General features: G+C 46.4%; 9 protein-coding genes across 9 annotated transcripts; 5 read left to right on the top strand and 4 right to left on the bottom strand.

Moving 5' to 3' along the window:
• Nucleotides 1-1,487: 1,487 nt before the first annotated feature.
• Nucleotides 1,488-3,960, top strand: JR316_0000263 (Lipase 4; the record flags this gene model as incomplete). Its single annotated transcript, XM_047886078.1, has 12 exons — nucleotides 1,488-1,677; nucleotides 1,732-1,918; nucleotides 1,974-2,039; nucleotides 2,097-2,278; nucleotides 2,334-2,371; nucleotides 2,444-2,626; nucleotides 2,679-2,710; nucleotides 2,763-2,946; nucleotides 3,000-3,195; nucleotides 3,248-3,306; nucleotides 3,370-3,665; nucleotides 3,897-3,960. The coding sequence occupies 12 exons, from the start codon at nucleotides 1,488-1,490 to the stop codon at nucleotides 3,958-3,960; spliced, it is 1,677 nt and encodes a 558-aa protein (XP_047753824.1).
• Nucleotides 3,961-4,712: 752 nt separating this feature from the next.
• On the top strand, nucleotides 4,713-6,902 carry JR316_0000262 (putative secreted lipase; the record flags this gene model as incomplete). The annotated part of the gene is made up of 11 exons (XM_047886077.1): nucleotides 4,713-4,899; nucleotides 4,948-5,137; nucleotides 5,189-5,251; nucleotides 5,307-5,488; nucleotides 5,545-5,582; nucleotides 5,649-5,831; nucleotides 5,885-5,916; nucleotides 5,968-6,151; nucleotides 6,208-6,403; nucleotides 6,461-6,519; nucleotides 6,570-6,902. The coding sequence occupies 11 exons, from the start codon at nucleotides 4,713-4,715 to the stop codon at nucleotides 6,900-6,902; spliced, it is 1,647 nt and encodes a 548-aa protein (XP_047753823.1).
• A 2,100-nt stretch (nucleotides 6,903-9,002) lies between these two features.
• JR316_0000261 (uncharacterized protein) lies at nucleotides 9,003-10,535 on the top strand (the record flags this gene model as incomplete). The annotated part of the gene is made up of 1 exon (XM_047886076.1): nucleotides 9,003-10,535. The coding sequence occupies one exon, from the start codon at nucleotides 9,003-9,005 to the stop codon at nucleotides 10,533-10,535; it is 1,533 nt and encodes a 510-aa protein (XP_047753822.1).
• A 171-nt stretch (nucleotides 10,536-10,706) lies between these two features.
• Nucleotides 10,707-12,114, bottom strand: JR316_0000260 (Alpha-ketoglutarate-dependent xanthine dioxygenase xan-1; the record flags this gene model as incomplete). The annotated part of the gene is made up of 5 exons (XM_047886075.1): nucleotides 10,707-10,886; nucleotides 10,940-11,134; nucleotides 11,186-11,794; nucleotides 11,852-11,914; nucleotides 11,971-12,114. The coding sequence occupies 5 exons, from the start codon at nucleotides 12,112-12,114 to the stop codon at nucleotides 10,707-10,709; spliced, it is 1,191 nt and encodes a 396-aa protein (XP_047753821.1).
• A 699-nt stretch (nucleotides 12,115-12,813) lies between these two features.
• JR316_0000259 (60S ribosomal protein L21-A) lies at nucleotides 12,814-13,463 on the bottom strand (the record flags this gene model as incomplete). Its single annotated transcript, XM_047886074.1, has 4 exons — nucleotides 12,814-12,926; nucleotides 12,989-13,182; nucleotides 13,232-13,346; nucleotides 13,403-13,463. 4 exons carry the CDS (start codon nucleotides 13,461-13,463, stop codon nucleotides 12,814-12,816), a joined length of 483 nt encoding a protein of 160 aa, XP_047753820.1.
• A 507-nt stretch (nucleotides 13,464-13,970) lies between these two features.
• On the top strand, nucleotides 13,971-14,626 carry JR316_0000258 (40S ribosomal protein S9; the record flags this gene model as incomplete). The annotated part of the gene is made up of 3 exons (XM_047886073.1): nucleotides 13,971-14,000; nucleotides 14,076-14,392; nucleotides 14,449-14,626. The coding sequence occupies 3 exons, from the start codon at nucleotides 13,971-13,973 to the stop codon at nucleotides 14,624-14,626; spliced, it is 525 nt and encodes a 174-aa protein (XP_047753819.1).
• Nucleotides 14,627-14,780: 154 nt separating this feature from the next.
• Nucleotides 14,781-17,342, bottom strand: JR316_0000257 (Mannosyl-oligosaccharide 1,2-alpha-mannosidase; the record flags this gene model as incomplete). The annotated part of the gene is made up of 15 exons (XM_047886072.1): nucleotides 14,781-14,839; nucleotides 14,891-14,951; nucleotides 15,009-15,240; nucleotides 15,292-15,387; nucleotides 15,457-15,660; nucleotides 15,722-15,834; nucleotides 15,888-15,914; nucleotides 15,971-15,989; nucleotides 16,053-16,127; nucleotides 16,178-16,521; nucleotides 16,576-16,781; nucleotides 16,828-16,846; nucleotides 16,898-17,041; nucleotides 17,104-17,193; nucleotides 17,256-17,342. 15 exons carry the CDS (start codon nucleotides 17,340-17,342, stop codon nucleotides 14,781-14,783), a joined length of 1,776 nt encoding a protein of 591 aa, XP_047753818.1.
• A 109-nt stretch (nucleotides 17,343-17,451) lies between these two features.
• On the bottom strand, nucleotides 17,452-19,230 carry JR316_0000256 (Alpha-ketoglutarate-dependent xanthine dioxygenase xanA; the record flags this gene model as incomplete). The annotated part of the gene is made up of 6 exons (XM_047886071.1): nucleotides 17,452-17,469; nucleotides 17,901-17,978; nucleotides 18,041-18,235; nucleotides 18,297-18,905; nucleotides 18,971-19,033; nucleotides 19,087-19,230. The coding sequence occupies 6 exons, from the start codon at nucleotides 19,228-19,230 to the stop codon at nucleotides 17,452-17,454; spliced, it is 1,107 nt and encodes a 368-aa protein (XP_047753817.1).
• Nucleotides 19,231-20,472: 1,242 nt separating this feature from the next.
• JR316_0000255 (Structural maintenance of chromosomes protein 4) lies at nucleotides 20,473-26,290 on the top strand (the record flags this gene model as incomplete). The annotated part of the gene is made up of 20 exons (XM_047886070.1): nucleotides 20,473-21,582; nucleotides 21,638-21,829; nucleotides 21,878-22,057; nucleotides 22,111-22,446; nucleotides 22,496-22,603; nucleotides 22,655-22,783; nucleotides 22,834-22,978; nucleotides 23,032-23,237; nucleotides 23,287-23,364; nucleotides 23,417-23,575; nucleotides 23,627-24,303; nucleotides 24,351-24,855; nucleotides 24,905-25,014; nucleotides 25,067-25,311; nucleotides 25,371-25,582; nucleotides 25,640-25,774; nucleotides 25,832-25,876; nucleotides 25,926-26,047; nucleotides 26,099-26,163; nucleotides 26,214-26,290. 20 exons carry the CDS (start codon nucleotides 20,473-20,475, stop codon nucleotides 26,288-26,290), a joined length of 4,836 nt encoding a protein of 1,611 aa, XP_047753816.1.
• Between the last annotated feature and the right edge of the window lie 558 nt (nucleotides 26,291-26,848).

The raw sequence follows: 26,848 nt of genomic DNA, 5'->3' as shown, positions 1-26,848 counted from the left end.
CGCAATGTCAGACCGTGGAGTGCTAATGGATCTTTCATATTTTCAGAGGCCGATTACACGAGTATACCAAGATATGTCATGGCAGATATTGATCAAGTTACCATTGATGCGACGTGTCGATGACTCTCAAATGCGCCAGCGTAACTGAAGGTCCGTCCTCATATAGCTTTTGTAAAAATAAAGTGGTTGAAGAACGAGTCCAACGTCGATCAGGGCTTTCCAGTGCACATCCTCTGCTCCAGGAGAGGATCAGGGGTAGCCCAACAGCATAATGTAGATTCTCGACACACATCGCCTGTCGCCGTCTAGAGCATTCGACAGCGGGGTGTAGACATAGACAACGAGATCCTTGCCAATCGAATGGGCAGATGTGGTGCCTTGGCACATCAGCCCATGCAGCGCACACTGCCAAAATATGAAGTCCAAATCATCATCCGAGCAGTGTGTGCGAACATTTTGCATTTTTAAATTTCATTGTTTCCGGTCCTTTGCGTCCGTGGGTAACGCCGCGTTATGGTACCCAACCAATGTATGTTCCGAATCGATATGACTGATATGACTGAATGCATCTCGAGATCGATAATTCCGAGAGTGACAGCAGCCCCGGGTCTACCTTTCCCCTGCAAGGTACACTTCTGGATATTCTCTTTGTGAGAAATGAGAGTAATGAATTCGGAAATTTGAGCTGTCCAGATGGTTGCATTGGTAGCAAGACGGGCCTGATGAGGTTTCTTTCACTGAATGCTGAAACCGACACAGTCGGAATGGCAGAATTCAGAGGATGAGGTTATTTGTGAGTCTGGACGTCAAATGGACAGCTGATATAGTCTGATGTTCATGAGCGTGCGTGAATGGACCGTTTATTGCGATGGCTGTTGGCTGTGACTCGGCATTTGCCAACTGAGTATGAATCTGACTTTCATCGATGACCCAAAGGTCAATTCGTTCCTGAATCCTTCCACCATTCCGCCATTCACTCAATGCCTCAAAACTTCGAAAAACGAACGTCTGAGCGCTTAGAATGACATTTGGCTACTATGATCTGTTCTTTTTATAGGCAAAAGCGCCATAATCACGCAAAATCGCTGATTCTGCTTAAACGCATGTAAACACATCGTACTGCTCCTACAACTTCTCAGTGGTCCAACAGGCCGGGGCTCACGGCCATATTTCTAGGTGCGCCATATATCAGCAGAACTCGACACCGAGGAATTATTTCTAAGCGCATGTCTGAGAGGCAGCAGAAACGAGTGCTTTGTAATATTTTACCTGCCTACAAACTGGAAATGAATAATCAGATTTGTCAATTTTTTTGCCGTAGCCCTGCTCTGCATAACCACACGCACCACTTACCTTCATATCTAACAATGCTTGCATATGCTCATGGGGCCCTGAACATACAATCTGATCGCGTATATTGCAGATAAAAGACAGGCATATAAATACTGGATTGCCTCTTGCATCGTTCGCAGAGCCAGTCAATCACGATGCTTTTCCATGCGCATGCCATTGCACCCCTCTTACTGATTTACGGAGCCGTGTCCACTCATGCTGCCACTTCTGCTCCAATTGTCAACCTTGGCTACGCAAAATATCAAGGCGAAATAGTGCAGGATCAGACCTCTAACGCGACGCATACGCGTTTCCTTGGGATTCGATTCGCCGCACCTCCAACTGGTGGGTCAATCTCAAATACTGTCATTGAGTTGCGACTTACTTATCCGTTTGTAGGTGCTGCGCGGTTTAGAGAACCTAGACCACCTGCCCCGTTGTCTGGCATACAGCAGAGTTCTCCGCCCCCCATATGTTATCAAGCAAGTTTGAGTACCGGTGCAAATAACCCATACGGTGGAGAACAATCTTTGCTTCAAGTCAGAGAGGAGGGTGGAAGAATTTCTGAGGATTGTTTGTTCCTAAAGTACGCCGGGTGTAAACATGTGCTTCACTGGTAACCTGACGAAGGGTTTTTATAGCGTCTTTGTGCCTGGAGGGGGGCTGAAAGAGAAAGCGAACTTACCAGTTATTGTATGGATACATGGGTAAGTATAAATCGTCCTTCACTGCAAGCAGGTCTTTGTTTCTCACTCTCTTTATAGGGGTGGCTACGTGGGTGGAGGCTCTTGGAACTCGACTCTTGGTAATGTATACAACGGTGGAGATGTTATTCGACGGGCAGGTGAAGGTGTAATTGTGGTCAGCATTCAATATCGAATGGGTTTGTTTGGGTTTTTGTCAGGACAAAAAGCGAAAGAGGCCGGTGTCTTGAATGCTGGGCTTTGTAAGTTGCATTCTTTCTCTCTGTAATTATAATGATATTGAAAGCGATATTACAGTGGATCAACAGTTTGCGTTGCAATGGGTTCAGAAACACGTAAGTTCCACTAAGATCTCTACGCTCTTTTCGCTAATGAATCACTGCCATTACGTCATTTCCCTCCTCAAGATCAATAAATTTGGTGGAGACCCTCGTAAAGTGACCATTTGGGGGGAATCGGCTGGTGCAGGCTCTGTATTTCAGCATGTGGTAGCAAACGGCGGTAAAACGAACCCACCTCTCTTTAAAGCTGCTATCACATCGTCGCTTTACCTACCTCCACAATATAGGTACAATGACCCTATACCTGAGGTATATTTGTGTTCATTTTGCCTATCATTCCAAGTCTCATGATGTTGAATAGGCCATTTATGACGAGGTCGTCAGAGAAACAAAGTAATGGGTCATTACATCGTATACATATATGATTGCCTAATTTGTCTTTCAGATGCGACTCGTCAAGCGATACGTTGAATTGTCTCCGTCAGATTGATGCTGAAATTTTGGGTCCCATTAACTTCAAAGTCAACGACAAGGCGTTCTTTGGCACGAATGCGTTTGTTCCAGTGATCGATGGAAAGTTTATTAAGGACTTACCTTCTAACTTGCTCAAGCAAAAGAAATTGAACGGGGTTAGTATGCGCCTTATGGTGAAAATTTTGGTTTATCACTTATGTTTGTATAGGATTTTGTTTACGCCGTCACAAATACCAATGAAGGCACCATTTTTGTCAATCCCAGTACAGCTGATACGCTGCATGTGGGTCAATTCCTATCCCAATTTTATCCAACACTCGTCCCCGAAGAAATTAGTGCCTTAGAGGCGAAATACAGTGGCCTTGGGTCTAATTTTTCTCAGGCTGTTTCAATAGTAGGCGAATGTAAGTCAGGCAAACATACCTTAGATTTACAACACTGACTTAATGTACACAGCCATCTTCATTTGTCCCACATACCGGCTGTTGTCAGCGTTCGGGGGTAAAGGCTACAAGGTGACTATCTGACTTTAAAAAGCTTATCAACCTCATGAGCTAAACTATTCAACTTATTCCTAGGCCGAATTTGCCATCCCACCAGCGAATCACGGAGAAGATGTGAATTACTACTTCCCGGACGCTTTCCAGGGATTTGTAAGCCCTGTATTTAACAATTCCGAGTTTCAAAAGGCATTTGCAGAGTCGTTCACGAACTTTGCAATCTATACCAACCCCAACAAAAAGTGGGAAAGTAACATCACGCCATTATGGAATCCTTGGGCTGGGTCCAACGAAATACATTTCAACAAGACAGAAGATGGCTCCCCTGATGTCAGAGCTGTCAAGACATCTAGCTCTCTTCTGGAGCGATGCAGGTGCGACTCCCTTTTCTGTACTTCTCCCTGGGCTAATATTGCTTTCAAGCTTATGGGAGAAACTCAGTTCCTCAACCTCCCAATGATAAATATCCTGTATCTTTAGGGCTTTCCCAATTTCTCACAGATCCCGCGCAACTCAAACATCGAACATCAATATCAAATACCTGCCTCATTTTACTTACCGGGACTTGATGTAACGACACCTATCCATGACAACACAAGTGTCAGGACTATGAGATTAGTGCTAGTACCAGTCAATTATGTGGGTGCACTGGCCTCTGTGCTTTTATGACTGCCCGGGAATCATGCAATTAAGTTGGACAGATATTATACTTGTAGGGCCCAGGGCTGGAAGCCAGATCAGTGTGCTGAGTAATATGTTTGAGTAAAATGCAAAATCAGTAACTTGGAGAGTCCAGGAAGTACAATGTTCAATCAAATATGACCAGCTGAGTAAAAATCAGTTTTATCGTGGATGGAACGCATCGTTCCATAGATTAGCTTTTAGTATGGCATCTATAATTAGCCTCGCTTGATGAGCGATGAACGTGACCGTGTTGTTGCCCCTGTCTGCCACATTTTGGAGGCCTAACACACTACATTCTTGCAGATACTTGTTCTCATACATATTAAAGGACATTGCCAGTCATTTCTCAGCACATTGGAACCTTTTTTGCCTATCAATGAAAAGTCATAAAAAATACCTGCATGACAACAACTCGAATATATAACCGCGATGATGGAATTCAAATTATGCAAGCTGCTGAGTCAACCGAGTGTCACTGTCAACCGTTGACGGTATTATTACTTTAGTCAGTGCTACCGCATACATTTTCACCGTTTCAGCTTTAATTTGGTCATCATTACCTGACTGAGTCAGAAGGGCGCGCTGTCTGGTGCAGTCTTTGGGACGTAATGCTTACGCGTTATGCTTTTCTTCCATATGTGGGCTGTACAGAGCCCACCATTTTTTGGAATCTATTTATTATAGTCCACATTGTTTGAATTTCATTCGCCGTTGCTTGAAAGTTCTATCCTACCACCATGGTTATATCAGGGATTGTATGTCTTTCCCTTCTTCAATACGCAGCAGCAGCAATTCTGGGTCGAACTGCAGGACCCGTAGTGGACCTCGGATATGCAAAATATCAAGGATTAGTCGTCGAGGACGCCGTTTCGAATGCGACTCGAACTCATTTCTTAGGAATTCGCTTTGCTGCGCCTCCCACTGGTATACATCCTGCCATATATCTTATACCAACGACTTATCGTCTTGCAGGACTAGCACGGTTTAATGCGCCTAGCTTGCCCTCAACGGTTCCAGGCATCCAACAAGCCAATGCCCAACCACCCATGTGTCTCCAGTCCCCCTATGGCTCTGCCCCAACCAATCCCTATCGTGTTGACAAGTCCCAAGACGTTCATAAAAGAGATGAATCAACATCATCTGAGGACTGCCTTTTCCTCAAGTGAGAGAGACCTACTATCGTCAATGATGCACAACCATTGATTTGATATAGCGTTTACATCCCAGGAAACGTGAAAAAGTCCTCAAAACTTCCAGTGGTAGTTTGGATTCACGGGTAAATAGCTCAGTGTCTCGTCCGTGTGATTTGTCCTAAACTATTTCATTTCAAGAGGAGGGTATGTTCTGGGGAGCATATCAGAAACGGGATATGGAGGCGAATACGATGGAGATTCGATACTGCGCCAATCTCAAGATTCAGTCATTCTCGTCTCAATACAATACCGGCTGGGTTTATTCGGATTCTTAGCAGGCCAAAAGGTTAAAGAGGGGGGAGCTCTGAATGCCGGTCTCTGTAAGTAACATCCTATCGCAATCCAAGAAAATTTTAAGCCTCTTCTTCTCCAATAGTGGACCAGCAATTTGCATTAAAATGGGTTCAGACTTACGTTAGTCTCTTCAAACTTACCTTTTTCTCTTTAACCTACCTTTATTGATTGCAACCCCACTTCTAGATCGAACGATTCGGTGGGGATCCTCGTAAAGTGACGATATGGGGACAGTCTGCCGGTGCTGGTTCTGTCCTACAACATGTAATAGCCAACGGAGGAAGGACGAACCCACCACTCTTCCGAGGTGCAATCACAAGTTCCACGTTCCTGCCTTCGCAGTACAGATACAACGATCGTATCCCTCAGGTAATTAACTTTTGGCAAAGATCTTTTCTATCTAACGTCAGCTTTTTTGCAAGGCTATATACAACGAAACCGTTACACGGGCTGGGCGAGTTGACAAACTATCATCACCGAATCCAACTGACCATATTTTTTCTAGTTGTTCCTCCTCGGCCGACACCTTGAACTGTCTCCGTCTCGCAGATGTTAATGTATTGCAAGCAGCTAACGTGGCAATTAACACGGCCGGCTTCTTTGGGACATTTGTGTTTGTGCCCGTCGTCGATGGAACGTTTATACAGGGTAGGCCAACGCAGCTACTCAAGCAGAAGAAGGTTAACGGGGTGAGTTATGGATACGCTGAAAATGTTTACTTATTTAATGACGTTTTCATATAAAGGACCAACTCTATTCCGTTGTGAATACATTCGAAGGGACGATTTTTATAGACCCCTCTACAGAAAATACTGTGCAGGTTGCACAGTACATTTCTCAATTATTCCCTACGTTGGAATCGAAGAATGCACAAGCAGCAGCAATGCAATATGCAGGGTTGGGCTCAAATTTTGCCCAGGTCATTTCAATTATGGGAGAAGGTGAATGAAAATGTATGTTTATCGTGCGCAAGTATGTTGATGAATCCCGACCATTAGCAATATTTGTGTGCCCTACATACTACCTCCAGACCTCGTTCGGTGGGAAAGGATACAAGGTAATACACAACCTTTTTGGCGCACCAAAAATCTTATAAATGATCATCAGGGATTATTTGCCATCCCCCCAGGGAATCATGGAACCGATTTGATTTATTATTTCCCAGGATCTGTTTCACCAGGAGGCGACCTCCCTTTCTCAAACCCAGACTTTATCAAAGCATTTACACAGACCTTCCCCGACTTCGTAACGTCCTTGAATCCAAATAAGAAGCGCGAAAGCGATATCACACCTCCTTGGAGCCCGTGGGGAGGATCAAACGAAATGCTTTTCAACCAAACAGAGGCGGGTGCACCTGATGTCAGGCCTATTAAATCATCCAAAGCATTGCTGGAAAGGTGTAGATTCTGGGAAAGTGTTGGTTCTTTGACTGGTCAGTAACTAAAAAAACTGGTAATCCTATCTCCGGTTAGTTGTCGGGACTTCAGTTATTTTCATCCTTCTTGATGTCTTCAATAGGGCCATGAGGGTTGAAGTGATGATACCTCCACGTAATGGATCGTAGCGTGCCCGAAGATTTTTAAGTTTTGGCTCGTAATCAATCTCTCAATCGTGCGTTGTTGCAATTGAGGGCATATATGAGGCTAAGAAGGGTATTAGCCAAATACGTACTGTATTTGCTTCATGAATTCTGTCATCAAATAGGATAAGATACTTCTCCAGTAGTGGATTGAGCACAAACCTGACCTTGTACTGGACCTCCTTATTAAATGTTTAGGTGGGATAAATGAACCCTCACCGCGTATTCCTGGGATCAACCATAGACATGCGTTACCTGAGATGCGGGGAAAATTAACCGATATGGATAACGAATTCATTGTTGGAATCGTATAAGCGACTGTGGTGAGTAATCATCAGCCAGCAGCTGTCGAAACCTTGTGAGGGATACGTTGGGGTACAAACAGATGAGATAACGAAGCTTTTAATTGGCGCATAGATGCTATCGGCCGAGATGCAGAATCTGGTTGTTTGGGACCGTAAGCCGTTAACTGAAAAACTGTTGAATGAGTTGTGTTAGCTGGCCACTGGGATGTGAAGGAGTGTGATTGTGGTGTTGACATTATTTGAATATACTTCAAGGACATCATGACAAGAATTCAAGTGGGTGAACAGAAAGCTGGGAACAACACTTTGTCGTTTAATATACACAATGCACACCTTATCGATGAATCGATGAAACTGATCAGATATCACTGAAAGGCCTTCTGAGGGAGAAAGTGGGACATGACTCCGAAAATTCTGTCTTCTTAATAATCCCGTCGAAGATCGCATAGAGACGGTTTGGGTAAAGTTCGAGGCAATTTAACCCAAAGCCAAAGGTTTAGAAAAGGTACTTGTCATCGAAGCCAGTGATGTTCAATAAAAGCAGACCTCGAACTTCACAAATACAGACGCGTTGGAAATTATTACCTGAACGCTGTTTAATAATGTCAACGGAGTAGAACAGATATTCGGAACGACGTTATTCTGGATCGAGGATAAGTGATAGTTCCTGTGGGCGCCAATTGAGGTGTAAAGGGTTGCACACTGGGATTCATACAAGATTCAACAATATTTGGATTCTGTGGTGGGTCAAAGAAATTCGAGAGCCGGGATTGACGTACTTAATCTCTACATTGGATTACGATAACCCCGAACCAGCCAGTCATATAGTTTTGGGGTGCGAAGAAGGTTCCCGAGCATGGTCAGGCACCAGGGAGCGACGGGTAAAGGGTTGAGACGACGATGTCGCGAGATGTAGAGCAGAGAGGCGAAACCTCCATACGATTGCAGTATTGATACCTGGTCTTTATCCGTAGATAAAGCGGCCACGTACACAGAGAGACAGCATTCGACAGTCATTCCAAAAGACACGGATCATTAATAAGGCCTCGAAATAATTTGAGGGTACAAAAAGTAGGCGCCTATGAGTAATTTTGAGGAGACCATGGTGGCCGTATGATGAAAAAGTGCGGAAACATCGTGTGACAGCCATTCTTTGTTTACCAAAGTCCTCGAAAGCAAGCAAAATTACGGCATTGCATGAGTACAAATGTGTCTTCCTCTCACCGTCTCGTTCACTTTTCTTACTTTTGCACCCTGTTTCCACCTCTTTGCTTCCATTTCAATCAGCAAATGCTGATGGTAGTAATGACTTGCCTAACCCCATATACCCCAAAGCCTCTTTATCGCCCACAGAATTCACAAACGGATGGGGTTAATCTGGATGTTTGACGGGATGAGATATTCTCTCTCAAATGTGCAAGGAGCTCCAGCAGCCCTTCACTTTCTCATTGTTTGAGCGGAATCCAGTCTATCTTGCTTTTCATCTACAGCTCACAAACATGCAGCAGCTCAGTATGGCTTCTCTTTTTCTGAAATTCGTATAAAAAGGTAGTCGAGTTTTTATTTCTCTCTACACAAAGGCCTGCTTTACAGGTTCATAGAGCATTCCTACTCTACTTCTACTCTGTTGCGCTCACTATTGTGATATTCTGCTCAATGTCTGGTACCCGCACCCTTGTCAACGCAACTGTAATCTCTGTCTCGAAGCAAGGCCCACCACAACTTCAAACCAGGGATGTTGAGGTTGATGCCTTCACCTCTGGTGGACGGCGCATCCTGTCCATCGACTGCTCCGCAGTTCGCATCGATATTGCTCCACAACCAGCGACCACCATCGACGCAAACACGACGCCGTTAAAAGAGGAAGAAGTTGACCTCAATCTCATGGATGTTGACCGCAAGTTCGACGTGTCCAAAGTCACCAAGAAGTTCAAGCAGATTGGCGAGCCCGGTGGCTCTCATGGCCCAGATGACGACGATGGTTTTGCCTATGCCTACCCTTCCCCCAATAGTCCGGACGGTTTGCTCCTGGCTTATATCAGGCAGATTGTCCATGAAGACCTCCAACGCCCTTCTTCTGATCGTATCGATACTGTCCACATCAAGTCTCCCGAACGACACCACTGGCTCGCACTCAGCGGGCTATCTCCAAAGCATCTCACTCTCAGCACTTGTGACGAGGACAAGGGGGAACTCGCATCCCTTGACCGCCTCGAACAGCCCTGGACCGAGCTCGAAAGTCTTCGCTTAGAAGACATCCACGAAACACTCTGGGACCCAGAGGACTGGGCCACAGCCGTGTCCACCGTCAGCTCCGTCACCCTCGCGCATTGCAAATCTACCCGTCTCGTTCCGACCACCAAATTCCCCAACCTCACCAAGCTACGTATCATCGAGAATGACGCGCTTGCGACTTTCGTGCTCGCGGCCGAGAAGGTCACTGGGTTTTCCAAGCGGCTCGAGGTCCTCCACCTGCAAAGCACCGATGGGCGCGACGTCAAAGGTCAATCGGCGCGCAAGCGCTTCCTGGAAAGGCTTCGCAAGTGCACGCGTCTCCGTGAGCTTACGCTTGTCCTTGCGCGGGCAGACCAGGACATTGGGCTCGTACATCACATTCCCTCATCCGTGGAGAACTTCAATTTCCATTGCTCGTGCTCGGTCACTATGCTCGAAGACCTTGACGACTGGCTTAAGAAGGCGAGGGATAGCAAATGGCTTCCCAACCTCAAGAGCTTCACTTTCCGCGCTGACGCACACTCGTTCGACACGCGCCGCACTGAGGGTAGCGAGATAGGCTCCCGCATCCTCGATGTGCCAGTCCCTCCCAAACTTGAGGAAGACGAAGGCAACCTATCGACCGACGTGGCAGACACATCGGTAGACAGCATCGACATTGCCGAGGTAAACGCGCGCAAGGTACTCAGCGCAGAGGATCTTGAGGATGACGACGAGGACGATGAGGACTACATGGATAACTCTTTCGACCCGGATGAGCTGAGCGAGGAGGAGGATGACGATGACGATGACGACCCAGAGATCAAAATGGAGGATGACGACGACGACGAGGACCTCGAGTTCGCTGCGGCAGATGACCACAACCCAATTTTACTCCCTCACATCTCCTCTCTGATTGCAACTGTTTTGCATAGACTGAAGGAGCGCAACCCTCAGCTTGAAATTGTTGGCTGAACAATCATGTACCTGCGTACTATCTTAACGATATATTAATTTATTTATCCTCTTCCAAAGTCCTAGATGTGCAAAGTTTCAATCAGAGGTAAAACAAAGAGATACGTATACAATTCCAGAACATTCAAACTATGCTACATTTATATCACAATACCCGTTACCCGCCTTAACTCAAGCATAGGTTTTGACGTCTTCGGCTGAAGGGCCCACGGGCTCATCCGATGCAGCGAGGTTGCACTGGTGGAACGCGCGCACCTGGTCAGGGGCAAATGCACCGACGACAGTGTGCAGAACTCCGCGGTTGTGGAAGACCACAAAGTCGTCTTCGCGCCAGTCGTGTGGATACACCAGCTGCTCCGAAATTCAGCTTCGAACAAAAAAGCGCAGAGAATATGCGAACTTACAGAAGGAGTGATCGCAGGTCGTTGCATTTTGTAAAGGAGACCTCGGACCTCCTTCAGCTCTGTCAGGTGCGCGCCGTCGGGGTACAAAGCACCTTCGCGGCTTGCGCCTTCTGGAAGAGGGTCGATAAGCAGCTCCTTGACTCCGCAGGGGTGTACTTGGAAGTGGAGATCCCCAGTCACAGGGTTCTTCCAAAGCTAGAGAAAGGGGGTCAGCTTAATGACTACGAGAGTATAAGTATGACATACAATTGGCAGCGTCTTGATCTTCGATTCCTCGAATTCAGGCAGCTCCTCCAAAGGCAACTCAAGGCCCTCCGACTCGATACCAAGACCAGTTGACATCGCATTGGCCGGGGCCATCCAAACATAGGGGTGCGGCGCATACCTGACCTTCGCGCGTACAGCCAGGCTCTTTAGCTCCTTCGGCAAAATATCAAACATCACCTTCCCCGAAACGAATGCGGTCGTTCCTAAAGGCACCTCGAGCTCATCCCCCGTACCATCGTCATACCTGCACACCTGCTTCGGGCCCTGCGGCACAGTGATGCCATAGAGCGTCGTCACACGCGGGGGGTTGAGGTCGTATAAGGCAGCATCAATGTGCCAGCGGTAGAAGCGCGTGTGGCCTTTGGCTTCATCTTCGGGGGAGACTTTGGTTTTGTGGAAAGTAGTGTGGCTGGGGTGTTTGAGCTTCGCCTCGGCAAGCCCTTCGTGGTTATAGACGGTTCCATTGCCGATCAGCTGCACTTGTGGAACGGAAGGGATCGTTTTGAGGTCAGGATGGAGAATAGATTTTTTGGTTTCCCCTGTTTTGTTGTTTCCGTGCCCATAGCTCTCAGATTGGGGGTCGAAAGCCTCAAAAATCGTGGCATTAAACTGGTATCCAAGAGTTTATTGGTACAAAAGACATACCTTTGTGAATTTATACTGCTGCTCTGAAGAAACCTTTGCGTTCCTAAACAAGAGAGCACCGTGCTAAACATAACAATGAGATCCGTACTCAGATAGTATAACGATGTTCCGCAACACACCTTATATAATGCCTCCTCAATCTCTTTGAACTGCTCTGGGGTCATTTCAGCAGGGTTAACACCCTTGACTTCACGGCCGAAATCAGCAAGCATGGCCGCGTCGGCAGAAACTGGTAGGGGGAGTGGGCATAATTCGATGGCCATTGTTCTGAGGATGGGTTCACTGGGTCAGGGGGGGATTGAATGCTCGGACGAGCTCTATTTATCTTCCTCGGATCCCCAACGTCACATTCTGTCGATCACAGATACGAATGAATCTATACACCACATGCACCATCCTTCGCCGACTCGGACGTCTCTCTCGAAGACCCGAACGAATTTCACGAGCTGTGCAAAGCTAATGCAGTCCAAGACCAAAATTCCCGCTGACTGAGAGGCTGGTGAACTGTGATAGGCAAAGGTTAAAAGAAATAAGCCAGGTTCGCTCCAATACTCGTTCGATAGCCAAGAATCTCACAGATAAGACGTGTAAGCTATCTTATCAGGTCTGATGGCGGCACAACAAATATGCAAATGACGAGACTGGGCTTGAGACCTCAATTTTAACGGCCGAGAAGCGAATAGGGCAAATCCGAGACCACAGAGAGAAACGACATCATAGCAGTGTTGACACATTCCACATTCTGAGGAAACATAATGGTATAACATAACATAGGGGACATGATATTTTAATTTTTGTTCGCCTTGAATGCTTATAGTGGGTTCACGCATACTAGATCAATTTCATGATTTTTGGGCGTGTTGCATGAAAAGGCGAAGTATGTAAGCGGGACGAATGTACAAACAACTGTCGCATGCGAGATGGATAGAGCAAATAAACCAGAAGGAAATTGAATTATCCATCTAGATGTAGGTCTCGTAAGGCACGGGAACAATTGTCTGGGGGGCATTTTGAGCGATCGAGACAGTGTGAGCTTCCCGGGGGAGAGCAGGGATACGGCGGAGGTTGATGCGTTCTTCAGACGATAAATGCATGAATAAACGGAAGTAAATATTGACGAGGGATTGAGTAACTCACCGCCCTTCTCCTTAGCAATGACGTGAGCATCGTGGTTGGCCTTGACACGATCCAAGAACTCTTGACGGCACTTCGAGTGGCGGACGTGCTCAACACGGAGGTTCACTCGCTTTTCGATGTATCGGTTACCAACAACCTTGTATACAATGACACCGACAGCAGAAGGGGTAACATTGTAGACAATTCCAGTGCGTCTGAACAGCATTTAATGGCGGGCTACTCAAAAAAGATCAAAGCACATACCCATGGTAGTATTTGTGGGGCATACCCTTCTGCTGGGCAGCATTGGCCTTGATATCAACGATATCTCCAACGTGGTAGTTGATGAGGAAGGTGGACAGTTTCACGGGGCCATGCTCTATTGAACAAGATCAGAACCTTGTCCTCCACACGCAGTATATGACCAAAGCGCACCCTTGAAGCCCCGCTTGAACATGTGGCGCGTGCGCGCGCGGTAACCGAAGGAGTGAGGCATCTTGAGGACTGGAACATTTGGATATCAGAATCCATAGGGCGTACGGGCAGCAGGACGGTGTACTCACAGCGGGCGTTGTCGTTGGCCTATCCGATGTCGAGACATGACAATTTGGTGTGCGACGGCAAACGCCGAGTGGCTGCTCCTGTTCTGTACAGTTGTGGCAGTGCCACAGAGCCTAATTTGTTTGTTCTTCTTTGGCGAAGCCACGGGATTGGACAGTGCCCAGAGTCTGGTTTGCCGTTGCACCGCCCATTCCTCAAGACTCACCAACCATCTTTTTCGTCGTCCTCGTCGACCTCGTTTAAGACAAAATGCCTAGGTAATGTCATCGATATTATACTCGACGCTGGCGATGTTAATGTATCCACAGGGCCCCAAGAAACCACAGCAAGACGTGAGTTTACAGTTACCATATCTTCAAGATCCACCTTGTGTGGAGGGTGCACGCAGTTGTGCTGACAAGCCAATGCTCCCCATGTTACTTGTAACAAATTTGCAGTTACAATGTTCCCCGCCGTCCCTACACTTCGGCTCGTCTCGATGCTGAGTTGAAGGTATGCGCGTCGGTATATTTTTCAAATTTTATTTTGATCCATCCCATGTCGATAGCTCGCTGGAGAATACGGTCTCCGCAACAAGCGCGAGATCTGGCGCATTGCCCTCGTCCTCTCCAAGATTCGTCGTGCTGCTCGTGAGCTGCTCAAGCTCGACGACAAGGACCCTAAGCGTCTCTTTGAGGGTAACGCCCTTATCCGCCGTCTTGTGCGCATTGGTGTGCTCGATGAGTCCCGCATGCGTCTCGATTACGTGCTCGCCCTTAAGATCGAGGATTTCTTGGAGCGCAGGCTCCAGACTCAGGTGTTCAAGAGTGGATTGGCTAAGTCCATCCACCACGCCCGTGTCTTGATCAGACAGAGGCACATCCGGTGCGTCGCAGTGTTATCTTTTATTTTCCAATGTCACTAACTATTCATCAATTTAGTGTTGGCAAGCAGATTGTCAACGTTCCTTCCTTTGTCGTTCGTCTCGACTCCCAAAAGCACATTGATTTCGCCCTCACTTCGCCATACGGAGGAGGCCGCCCTGGTCGCGTTAAGCGCAGACGCGCTGCTGCCGCTGCCAAGAAGGAGGAAGGTGGTGATGAGGATGAAGAGGAGTAAATTACTCACCGACTTCACATGTCTATGTTTTTGTTGTAACGTATGTCTGCTACCACCAATCTTATGCTGCTATGATGCATGCACATACTTACTCACATCAGTTTAATTGTCTTGAGGGTATTAATTAAGGGGTGCACATTTTTATATATTGCTATCAAATTGCTACAGGATCGAAAATGGGGAAGGGGTGTGCCTCTGTATTGAAAACGTAACCTTGATATAAAATTCAGCGACAGTTTCATTACGTTGGAAAATTATTCTTACGATCCAAGGGTATCACATTTGAGTCGGAGAACAACAGATACAGGTATTTTAAGGTTTCGCTCTACACACAACATGTCACCTTCAGTGCAAGCAAATGAAGGTACCGTAGTATACTCACCAGGAAGAATGTCTCCATGATATCCTCCTGTCGAACTGGGTTTTCGTCAACATTGACGATGGTTGCATACCCTCCAGTCGGCACTCGACAGTGCTTTTCGATGGAGCGGAAGATGCCCCATCCATAGTCGCGGTATATCCGGTCTCCCGTTAGCCTATATGCGAGAAAGAGGGACTCGACCGTTTCCGGACGCAGCATATATCTCGCGTCATATGGAGGGAATTCGCCAGCACTGTTATAGGGATTAGGCAACTTGGGTTATGAGGGATGAGAAACCACTTACGCTGCCCCTCGAATGTACCAATCGGTCGGGGCTTGTGGATACGCGTCCATGCCATCGCTGGGTACGCGGAAGTACACGATCTCAGGTGACAGTCCCCTGAGAAAGTCTGGTTAACCTCAAAGTATCTTCGCTATGCTGGTGAATATGAGTTCGAGAAATACGTACGTAGCGGTATCGTGGGTGTTCATACATGTTTTGATAAGCTCGACGCCAGTATTCCAATCGCGTTTCCCTTTCTCGGAAAGCTCGTCTGGTTGGGGAGGGATAGACACCTTCTCTACCAGTGCACCTGCGCGCGTGGCTCCCAGCATCAATGAGCCACCAAGGAAGCAGACGAGGTGGTCTTGTTTCGGTGTGAGGCGCCAAGTTCTGTTGGGGGGAAGGTTGGGTTAGTCGTTTAGAGAAAATGTTGTAAAAATTGGTGGCACACAGGTCGCCATTTTCGTCGTCTTCCGGGACGAGTTCAGATGTATATGTCATTTGGTTACCCATGCTCTTTCGGAGTAGGTGATTGTGAACTGCATCCATTGCGTCTTCGTACATCTGATATGGTGATTAGATAGCGCGCATTGTCCTAAAGAACAGAGAATTCATACCTCGAGGTAAATCTTCTCGTTATTGTTCTGGCAAAATAAGAAATTAAGTCGGAAACAAATGAGCCTGTGTCGAATCAACTCACTGTTTGAAGGTATTGCTTGCTGATGGACATCGTTGCGTTCATTAAGATTAACTGCAATACACTTATCCGGAGAAACACTTACAGCAAATATTCGTAGAATGAGTCTCCCCGAGATCCAAGCCGAATCACAGAAGTTTCGTATTGACCTGTTTCAATGCTGTTTTTTGTCCACATAAGCCCAAAAAATGGTGTAGAGAGATAACTTACTTCACAAATACAGACGCAAGCCCATGCGGAAGTCTAGCGTGGCGTATCACCTCCATCACATTCTCCACTGTTTGCCAATACTTAGCGTCCCTCGTCAGTTGACTCAAATATCGAAACTCAAGCTGCAAAGTTCCTATCTCAGCGATACTGGTGACTCCAGGAAAGTCTTCCGTTTGATATCCTTTGCGCTGAGCGAGGTTGATAACTGGCAGGGGTACTCCGGACGGTGTGTCGAATACGGGAAGCATTCTGTCAGCAAGTTCGGTAGCTTTGTTGAGGAATAGTGGATCGTTTTTTGAAAGATGATATGCTGAGAGAAGGCCGCCCAGGACGCGTATGGTGGTCTATGTGGGCTTCAGTAAAAGTAATGGTGTCTGTTATAATGTGGAAGGACTCGCCTCGAAAGTACTGAACCTGTCATCGCGCTCGAAAGTAAGTTTCTCTGCTACCCAGGTTCGAGCGCGGGAGTATTCGTCCTGAAGGCCCATTATTTGCAGACTGTCAATCACATCGACGACCATGTATCCGATGCCCCCTGCTGCTGTAAGGTTTGAGCCTTGCTGACTTAGAGGATGGTATTGGTCATTTCCCATTGCATTTCGCTCTATCAAAATTAGAAAGTTTGATATCTTACGATGAGGGGATCTCACCGTAAGCATGCCAGGAGTGCTAAGAGAACCATGGAGTTAATATGAAGTCTATATATCATATAAAGCTCACTTTGAATGCTTCCACCACTGCGTCGCGTTTTTCTATGTCTGCAGGTAGGTATGTTAATTTTGGTTGATGAGCTACCGGAGCGCCATCGTAATGCTCAGAAAATCCAATAAATTCATCTAGAAATGATATAAGGAACGAGGGGTTCTGGATAGGAGGACGGTTGTGAGCTCAGAATGGAACGATCATTGCCTGCAGCAAGCGCTAACCAGATAGAAATAGGCACTAGCAGCGAGAAAAATGGGTAATAAAATGAACGTGGTCGAGAAGGAAGACGACGGGCTGCCAGCTGTCTCATTCTATTGAAAGCATGTTAAATTCTATTGCTTCGGCGTTGTGAAGAGGGTTGTAGGAGACAAACCGTATTCCCCCTAGTAGATTGAGAGCCGCTTTGTGTCTTCTTTGTGGGGTCCTTCTTCAGCTTCTTGCGTGTGCGTGCCTCACTCATCGCGCCAAAGCTGGTCGTCGGCTTCCAAGAATATAGAGATCAAGGTGTGTAGAGTCTTAGCACTGGTACCCGGTACCACTCCCTGACATCACAACTAAATTTAAACTCATCATGGGCCAAGCGAAACCTAGAGAACGGCCATCGTGAAGGTTGCTCAGCGGAAACTCAAAATTTTAACCCCGCGGCCAAAACCAAAACTCAACAGCCTTACACTTGATATAGTTATGTAACAACAGTTCAATTTGTTGGGGTACATCTAGCAAGTCATAAATGATAGGGATTAGTAGTACTAGGTGGTGGACTTCGCCAGATAGTTAATTATAGACCTAATATTATACAATATAAGTTCGACTGCTAGTTAGAGACGTTGTCAAAGAAAAGCATAAAGTTTGTAATACTTACCTCAAGTTTGACGTACCATGATCCTTTTTCTTGTAATCATCTATACACCTTTTCTTATGCCCATCTTTTGATATCATTTTCATTGGGCCCCAGTGGTTCATCAGACGCGGCCAGATTACATTGATGAAACAGGCGAATTTGCCCCACTTTGAATACCCCCACCACGGAGTGCATCAGACCCCTATTGTTGAAGAGGACGAGGTCTCTCTCCTCCCAAGGGTGAGCGTATACTAGCTATGGTGTCAGGAAGATTGGTTACTTATGACTGCATGATTATTTATCTTTCAAAGACGCACGTTAGGCGCGATTCCTGGGCGCTGCATTCTGTACAATAAATCCCGTATTTCTTTCAAGTTCGATATAGTTCCGCCGAAAGGGTATAATGCACTTTCCGTATGATGTCCTTGAGGTAGCGGGTCGACTTGTATCTCCATGACCAAAAGTGGATGAACCTGAAGGTGCAAATCGCCCGTAATTGGATTTTTCCATGTCTCCAAAGAAGAGATGGCGGTTAGCCCAAGATGTATAGCACCAATGTTTGCCTGGACTCACGAATGGATACACTTTGATTTTTTCTTCTTCCCAAGGCGGAAGGTCGTGCAATGGAGTCTCCAATCCTTCAGTCTCGAGAGAGATACCGGTGGATTTCGCCTTCGCATTTCGAAGCCATTGAAACGGGTGGGGAGCGTATTTGGCCCTAGCCCGGACAGCAAGACTCTTTAATTCTGCAGGCAAGATTTCGAACATGACCTTTCCAGACACAAACGCGGTGGTACCTAGGGAAACGGAGAGTTCGTCTCCGGTCCCGTCGTCGTATCTTACTGTCTGAGTAGGTCCCTTTGGTACCATAATCCCATACAATGCAGTTACTTTCGGAACATTCAAGTCGTACAGTGCAGCGTCCATGTGCCATCTGAAAAATCGGGTGAAGCCTTTGGCTTCATCTTCTTCGGAAATTCTAGTCTTGTGAAATTCTGGGTGTCGTCCGTGTTTGAGTATCCTCTCCTCAATACCTTCATGGTTTTTGATGGTACCGTGGCCTATGATCTGGACTTGAGGTGTGTTTGGTAGACTGGAAACGTAAGAGTGGATGATCGACTGTTTGGTTTTGTCGAGCTGTTTGTTTCCATGACCATAGTGCTCAGATTGAGGGTCAAATGACTTTACGGCCGCATTCTTGGAATCAGAAGGGTCACCCAGACACTAGTTTTCAGTGAAAGGCCGACCTTAACCAGAGAATATTGCTGGTCAGGCGTTAGGCTGGCATTACGGAATAAGAGTAAATCGTGCTGAAGCGAAATAAATCAGGATAGGGAAGGTCATTTGCAAAGGTTAGAGATACACGGTATAGGGCTGCCTCGACAGCCTTGAATTCTTCTTCTGTGAGGTTGCCTGGTGCGGCACCTACGACTTCTCTCCCGAAGTCTTTAAACTTGGTGGAGTCTAGAGAAGAAGGAAAAGTCAAAGGAACAAATGAGAGTGGCATAATCGATAAGAAGATCACAACGCAGCGCACCTCATTAGTGCTTATAATACCTCGCTTCCGGCCGACAGTGTGTTTACATTATAGCTCTAATGGAAGTTGGGAACAGGACAAATAGGGGTGTTGCCTCTTGGGGTTGTAGCCCAAAACCTAGTGAAAGTAACATTCTCACGCCTTGTGATTGAAGAGAAATTTCAATTTCCAACTCTTTCCTAGTCTAACCTTGATTCTACCCACCCTCCCACTGCTACACCTGACGAGCTTCACGTATCGCAAATATGCATTTAATGTACACTTTAGATGAGGCTGGAAATAGGGTGTACACCTTGAAGGCATGTTCTCTGAACCTTCCTTCTATTTTGTTCGTCATCTCATTGGTATTTAGAAGCAAACAGATGAGGGCAAATTGACCAAATCTGCTCACCCTGGTATGTCCGCAAGGAAAGGATCTCCTTAGTCCCGACTTATTTGTTACCGCTCAGCACGATTCTCCCCCGACGACAAATTCTCTCGTCACCGTGTTACCATTAAGAAGCGCTACAACGTCTTGTTGACGCAGCTCCCAAGCAAGCCTATGTAAACGTCTCGGGCAACCTGTTTTATGTGTCATATGGCCTCCTCGACCCCTCCTGTGGACAAAACAGGATTGTAACCAGATCGCTGATATGTGAATCTTTGCGCTGTGATGGAACGAGAGGGTAGTCGAGGGGGGTGAATGACAGGTCGATTGAATCCCCGGAATGAGATCAAAAGCATCCTTGGAATGCATTGTGTGTATCTTAATCTACATTTCTCAGAAGGCTTCAAGTTAAATACCCACTGTACAAGATTCTTCTTGCCCGCTTGTTGCGAACAGTTGTACATTATCATTCATTGGATGTTTGAAATGTTTCCTTTGGTGGGGCTTATTTATTTCTTCAGTGATTAATGTTGCACTTTGTCCCTGCAGCAATAATTTTGCCAAGTATCATCTCTATCTTCTCTGCGCACCAAATTCGAACTTTGAAGAGCCATTTATTATTCTATAGCTTGACCTTGTGCGGATCGAACTCAAAGTTTTGTGGTTGTGCTTGGTTTTTGCCAGTTCCTTTGACGATCATGTGACACTATTGCGTGACGAGCTGTGACCAGTCGCGTTCCTTGTTGATTCAATTTGAAAGATCGTTTATTTCTATATTACCCTTGAACATAATTCTCCTTGAACATAATTCTTCGCCATCCATAAACTTTTATCAGCGATAAGGAATGCCTCCTCGTCGCACGTCGCGCGCGCCAAGCGTGACAGCAGAGCCAGTATCTGCCGAATCTTTGCCCGCTAAGCGAAAACGAGGTCAAACTGTTGAACAGGAAGCCGAGGTGAAAGAAACTGCCGCGAAACCGCCTTCGAGAGCGCGTCGAAGCACATCAGCAAGACCCAGTGCTCCACCACCATCCAAAACAAGACAGTCGACGCGCTCAAAAGCCTCATTACCCGACGTTGCAGAGTCAGAAAATGAGGAGCAATCAGATGCCCCTCCGCCAGTCAAGAAAGCGAGACCATCCATCGAGAGCCAGTCAGAGGACGTAGTCAAAGTAGAGGAAGAGGAGGCGACTGTCGATGGGAGACCCAAGCGTGGAAGACGTGCTGCCAGTACCGCAAAGGCCACCCGCTCTACTGATATGGAAGTTGACGAGGAGGCCCCGTCCAAGACCACCGGTCGTCGTACTTCAACCCGGAAGGGAACTGCCTCAGCAGGAAGCAGGGTTAGTGTCGCTTCAGCAAGATCAGGCGAAACATCCGGGTCCGCTCGCATTGAAGAGGCAGCCAGCGAAGAGGAGGAAGTCGTCAAACCGACCAAAGGGCGCAGGGTGCCTGCTAAAGCAGCGCGGAGAGCTCCTTCCAAAGCGATCCAGTCAGATGATGCGGAAGAGTCAGCAGATGCCATGTCAGTGGTCTCAGAAGAAGGTGACGACGATGACTCAAAGCCTGTTCGCAAAGGGAGGAAGGCCAAGACCCCTGTTGCGCGAAAGGGCAAGGGCAAGGCCGCCTCCACAAAGCTTGCACCAGCTACCGTGATAGAGGAGTCCGATGACGAGCTAGATCTTCCTTCTACCACCCAGTCTAGAAGAAAGCACACCTCACCAAAGGTTGAAGCCTCCCAGAAACAGGGAAATACTACGGATAAGGAAGAAGAAGAGGAAGAGGAAGAAGAAAAATCGCTTTTCGAACCCCCTCCCCTCCCTGCTGTGCCAACTATGTCACAGACGATTCCGGAAGAACCAACAGGGCCTAAGTCGCGTCTGGTCATCCACAAAATGGCTTTGATTAATTTCAAGAGTTATGCAGGCCGGCAGGAAATTGGCCCCTTCCATAAGGTACGCACCATCATATGGATTGAGAACCTGACAATTCAAGTAACCTTCATCATAGTCTTTCTCGTCAATCGTTGGGCCCAACGGATCTGGAAAATCTAATACTATTGACGCGCTCTTATTCGTCTTCGGTTATCGTGCGTCAAAGATGAGACAGGGAAAGATTTCTGAACTTATCCACAACTCGGCAAACTATCCCGATCTCGACGAATGTAGCGTGGAAATTTATTTTAGGGAGATTGTGGATCTAGTAAGTAAATTCTGGCTTCAAACGATTTTCTCAAGCTGATGTTGGCAGCCTGGACCCGACGCTTTCGAGATTGTACCAAATTCGCAACTGGTTGTATCACGTACAGCTTATAAGAACAATGCAAGCAAATATGCAATCAACGGACGAACAAGCAACTATAAGGAAGTTCAGACATTACTGAAGGGTCGAGGGATTGACCTCGATCATAATCGATTCCTAATTCTTCAGGTATTTTGTTGTTGTTACTTTTATTACTCAATTACAGACTATGAAATGAACAGGGAGAGGTCGAATCCATTGCTCAAATGAAACCTAAGGCCCCCACTGAACATGAGGATGGTCTACTTGAATACTTGGAAGATATCATCGGCACGTCTAAGTATAAGGAACCTATTGAGGAAGCTCTTGTTGAGATGGATCGTTTATCTGAGGAACGTCAAGTCAAGCTTAATCGGGTTCGACTCGTGGAGAAGGAAAAGACAGCTTTGGAAGCTAAGAAGAAGGAAGCGGAAGATTTTCTACGGATGAAGAATGATCATGTCAGGGCGCAGTCCGTTTACTACCAATGGATTCTGTACAAAGCCTTCGAAGCAGAAGAAAGGCATACAAATACTATCGTAAGTCAAATTATATATCTGTTGCTTCCAGCCTCATCTTCTTTCGCAGCAAAAACTCCGCAAGGAGCTGGAAGCACAGACTGAACAAAATAAAGATGATATCAATCACCTCGAATCCCTTCAAGATCATTACAACGAACGTGAAAAAAGCTATTTGGTACTTTAATTTTTACACTCCTGTTAATTCCACGACTGACGCTTTGTTTAGGAAGTTAAAGCGGCTGCGGCTGATGCTGCGAAAGACCTTACTTCAAGTGAAAAGCGTGAAATTGCTTTGCAAGAAAAAAGAAAGCATTCAGCTACAAGAGCTAAGAAATTGAAAAAATCTTTGCAGGAGGTATGCGCAGAGCCGATTTGAGCTAGAGACTGTCACTAAGCTCTCAATAGGATGGTCACGCGAGAAAGACTGCCCTTAATGTTATTGAAGACAGTACAGCGAAACTTGAAAAGGAGAAGAAGAATCTCGTGGGCCACGAAAAATCTCTTGAGGAGGAAGAAAAGGTGTTGGAGGGTATCCGCGACAGCCTCAAAGGTTAGTCCGTCGCTCATTTTCTATCCATCAATCCCCCTTTACCATGTACGTAGATAAAACTCAGGTATTCCACGACAAGATACAGGTCAAACAGAAGGAACTTCAGCCATGGACCGCCCAAATCAATGAAAAGCAGGCTGCGATTGACGTCGCCACTAGCGAACGCGACGACCTTGCAAAGAAGGCTGAAGCCCTTAAAGCACAGTGTGCAGAGGCCGCTGATACGCTAAAAGCTTTGTTAGAGGAGCGTGAAACCAAGGTACATAATTTTCTCTTCTGAAAAGAATTTCCTACTGAATTCATTTTAGGTCGCTCAACAAGAGGATCTTAAACATGAGAAGACTCAACTTCAACAAAACATTGCCCAGGCTGAGAAAAACCTTCGCGTAAGATCTATGCACCTCCATGCCTTCAGAATATTCACGTTGTGCAATGTAGGATGCTCAAGCACGCGTAAATGAATGGAAGGGGAAAGCTGGTGCTGCACGCGGGAAAGTAGATGAGGCCAGAGCCAACCAGTCTGAAAACAGATCTCGTAACGCCGTTTTAGATTTTCTTACAAACCAGAAAGCCAAAGGACAGATTGAAGGGTTCCATGTAAGACTACATTTTTTTTAAATGTTGAACTCTGCATCTCATCCACAGTAGGGGCGTCTGGGAAGTCTGGGAACAATTCCCGATAAATATGACGTCGCGATCTCAACTGCTTGTGGTGGTGGTCTCAACAACATGGTGGTGGACGTTGTCTCTCAGGCTCAAAATTGCATTGAAAAGCTGCGCAGGAACAATGTTGGAAGGGCGTCTTTCATGGTACTCGAGAAGCTGGGCAAGAATGTTGTTGAGAATGTTCAGACCCCTGAAGGCGTTCCTCGTTTATTCGACCTCGTTAAACCCAAGGACCCTGCCTACGCCCCCGCATTCTACAAGGCGATTGGAAACACGCTTGTGGCCACTGATCTCGACCAAGCCAATCGCATCGCATTCACTGGGAAAAGATGGCGTGTCGTTACCTTGGATGGTGCGTTGATCGAAACCTCGGGTGCCATGTCAGGTGGTGGCGGCCAGCCATCGCGAGGCGCAATGAGCTCCAAACTGGCTGCTGCTTCAGTGACACCTCAGGTTCTTCAGGGTTACGAGCGTGAAAGCGAGCAGGCTACACAGCAACTCCAAAAGGCAACCAACGACTTCCGGGACTCAGAACAGCAATTAGATAGTTTGAAGAGACGGGGTCCTGAAATTGACCTTGCTTTACAGAAGATCAGCATGGATATCGAGAACGTTAAACGCAGGACCGCCGAAGCCGAGAAGCGTGTTCGCGACTTGAGGTATGTCGTCACGCATCTTTTATGTAAACTAGCTCACATTTTACCAGTTCTCAAAACAAACCTAATACAGGAGACCTTGCCCGCATCTCCAAGCTAGAAAAAGAGATTTCAGTCTTTGAGCGAGAGCTTCAGGATCTTCAAGCAAAATCAGGACGTATCGAACAGGATATCAAAGACTTGGAGAAGAAGATTCTAGATATCGGTGGCTCGAAATTGCTCACTCAGAAGTCGAAGGTCGACGGTATTCGTTTGCATATCAAGCTCACGAATGACGAAATCACCAAAGCAGAAATGGCCAAATCTCGAGCGGAGAAAGACGCGGTCAAACTGGAAGGTACCATCAAGGCCAACACCGAAGCTTTAGCCGTCCTCGAAGAAGAGATCGAGGAATTCGACGGCGAAATTGCTACGCTTACAACATACATCGATAACTTGAGAGAGAAAGTAGAAACCGCTCAGGCAGCTGCGGAGAACTCCAAGGAAGACTTAGACGACCTTAAGTCCAAACTGGACGAACAAGAAGGCATCATTTCCCAATTCAGGCAAACAGAGGTACGCATGTTATATCTTCCCGACTATTCGACTCTGACAATGAAGCAAGTTGAAACTCAAACAATCCATCGGTGATGCTGAGAAAGATCTCAAGGATACCGTTGCCAGCATCAACGCCTACGAGGAAATGCACAATGATTTGACATTGGAAGATATTGAGTAAGTCGTCCAATGCCTTCGCTTACACCTTGACTCTAAACGAGCATATCAGCGAGGATGACGATGAAGATGAAGATGAAGAAACTGAAGCAGCTGTTAACAATGAGGAAAAGGCTGACAATGAGAACCCCGAAGCTTCAGTTAAAGTAGAGAATGTGGATGAGCCTATGGCTGATCAACAGCCGGCTCAGAAACGCAAATCCACAGGATCTCCCCACCAACTGAGAGAATATTTGCCCGATGAATTGAGGAAGATGAAGAGAGAGGAACTCGTTGCTGAAATGGAATATCTTGATGGTACGCTTACTCCTGTTCATGGCCGAAACTGTCTCACTCGATACGCGTCCTGTCTTCAGAAAAAATCAAAAGAGCCCGACCGGATTTGTCTGTTCTCAAAGAATACAAGGAAAGGGAGAAGGATTATTTCAACCGAGCCAAAGATCTCGAGGCTATCACGGCTGAACGAGACTCCCAAAAGGCTAAGTATGAGACTCTTCGGAAGCAACGTCTGGATGAATTCATGGCTGGTTTCAACTTGATTTCGTTAAAGCTTAAGGAAATGTACCAGGTAAGACTTTTGTGCTCAATGGTTCTAGTCGCTTTCTGATGATATTCTACATAACAGATGATTACTCTTGGTGGCAACGCCGAGCTGGAGCTGGTAGACAGTTTAGATCCTTTTTCCGAAGGTATCATTTTCAGTGTTATGCCGCCCAAGAAGAGTTGGAAGAACATTTCAAACTTATCTGGTGGAGAAAAGGTACACATACATTAGTTACCTGATTGCAGGCTCTGTCTGATTTTGCTTTTCTTGTAGACTTTAAGTTCTCTGGCTCTGGTCTTTGCCCTTCATGTTTTCAAGGTAGTTCAAAGTCATATCGTGCGAAGCGTTCGATGCTCATTTATTTTAGCCCACACCACTGTATTTCATGGATGAAATCGATGCTGCGTTGGATTTCCGCAACGTGTCTATTGTCGCCAATTACATCAAGGATAGGACCAAGAATGCGCAGTTCATCATTATTTCTCTTCGGTTCGGGGTCGTTCTTCGTAAATCAAATAACACAGCTAATCCTTTACATAGAAATGACATGTTTGAACTCAGCCATCGACTGATTGGTATCTACAAAACTTCCAACGCTACCCGAAGTATGTTGTTCCAGATATAGGAAACGATCCCATCTCATTCTGCTTTCCAGGTATCTCTATTGATAATCACGCACTTCAGTCAACAATTCCACGACCTGTACCCCAAAGTGCCCAGGCGATGGCTTGATATGTATATTACCAACAATGTCGAGTAGGTGGTACAATTTCTCCTATGTATTATATACCAGTTTCGTCCGAGTCTATTTAATGTACGTATAAATGTTTTTGGCAATTTCCTGCAAACCAGTAGAATTCGGAGTCGGGCATTACACTATGCTCCGCAGTGTGAAAAGCTGACGGGAACGGCTACAACTTGTTGGCATTCGAGTCACGATGAGATCTATGTCCTTTAATTTGCATGCATCGACAACAGTATCATCAGCTTAAGTTTTGGCAGAAGCAACTGGTCGTCATTTATATCGCTGCCAAACTGCGACCCTGCATTTGCCCATAATAATTGACGGAATCAATGATCTCAAGACTGATGGACCCGTGCGCCATACGACGTGAGTGCTGCGCTGTACAACTGCGGGGCCGACTGCGGACTCGGACGCGAATATGTGAATGTCATCGCAGAAAATCATACCCCAGCAATAACCAATAGGGTCTTTGGAGCAAGAGCTGGTTTTTCAATGCTCAGTTGTGGTGAGTGTTTAACGGATAAATCAACTTGAACGTCAATGAA

This window comes from Psilocybe cubensis, chromosome 1, assembly GCF_017499595.1.
Source record: "Psilocybe cubensis strain MGC-MH-2018 chromosome 1, whole genome shotgun sequence".
NCBI lineage: Eukaryota > Fungi > Basidiomycota > Agaricomycetes > Agaricales > Agrocybaceae > Psilocybe > Psilocybe cubensis.
This window is presented reverse-complemented; position numbering and strand designations above follow the sequence as displayed.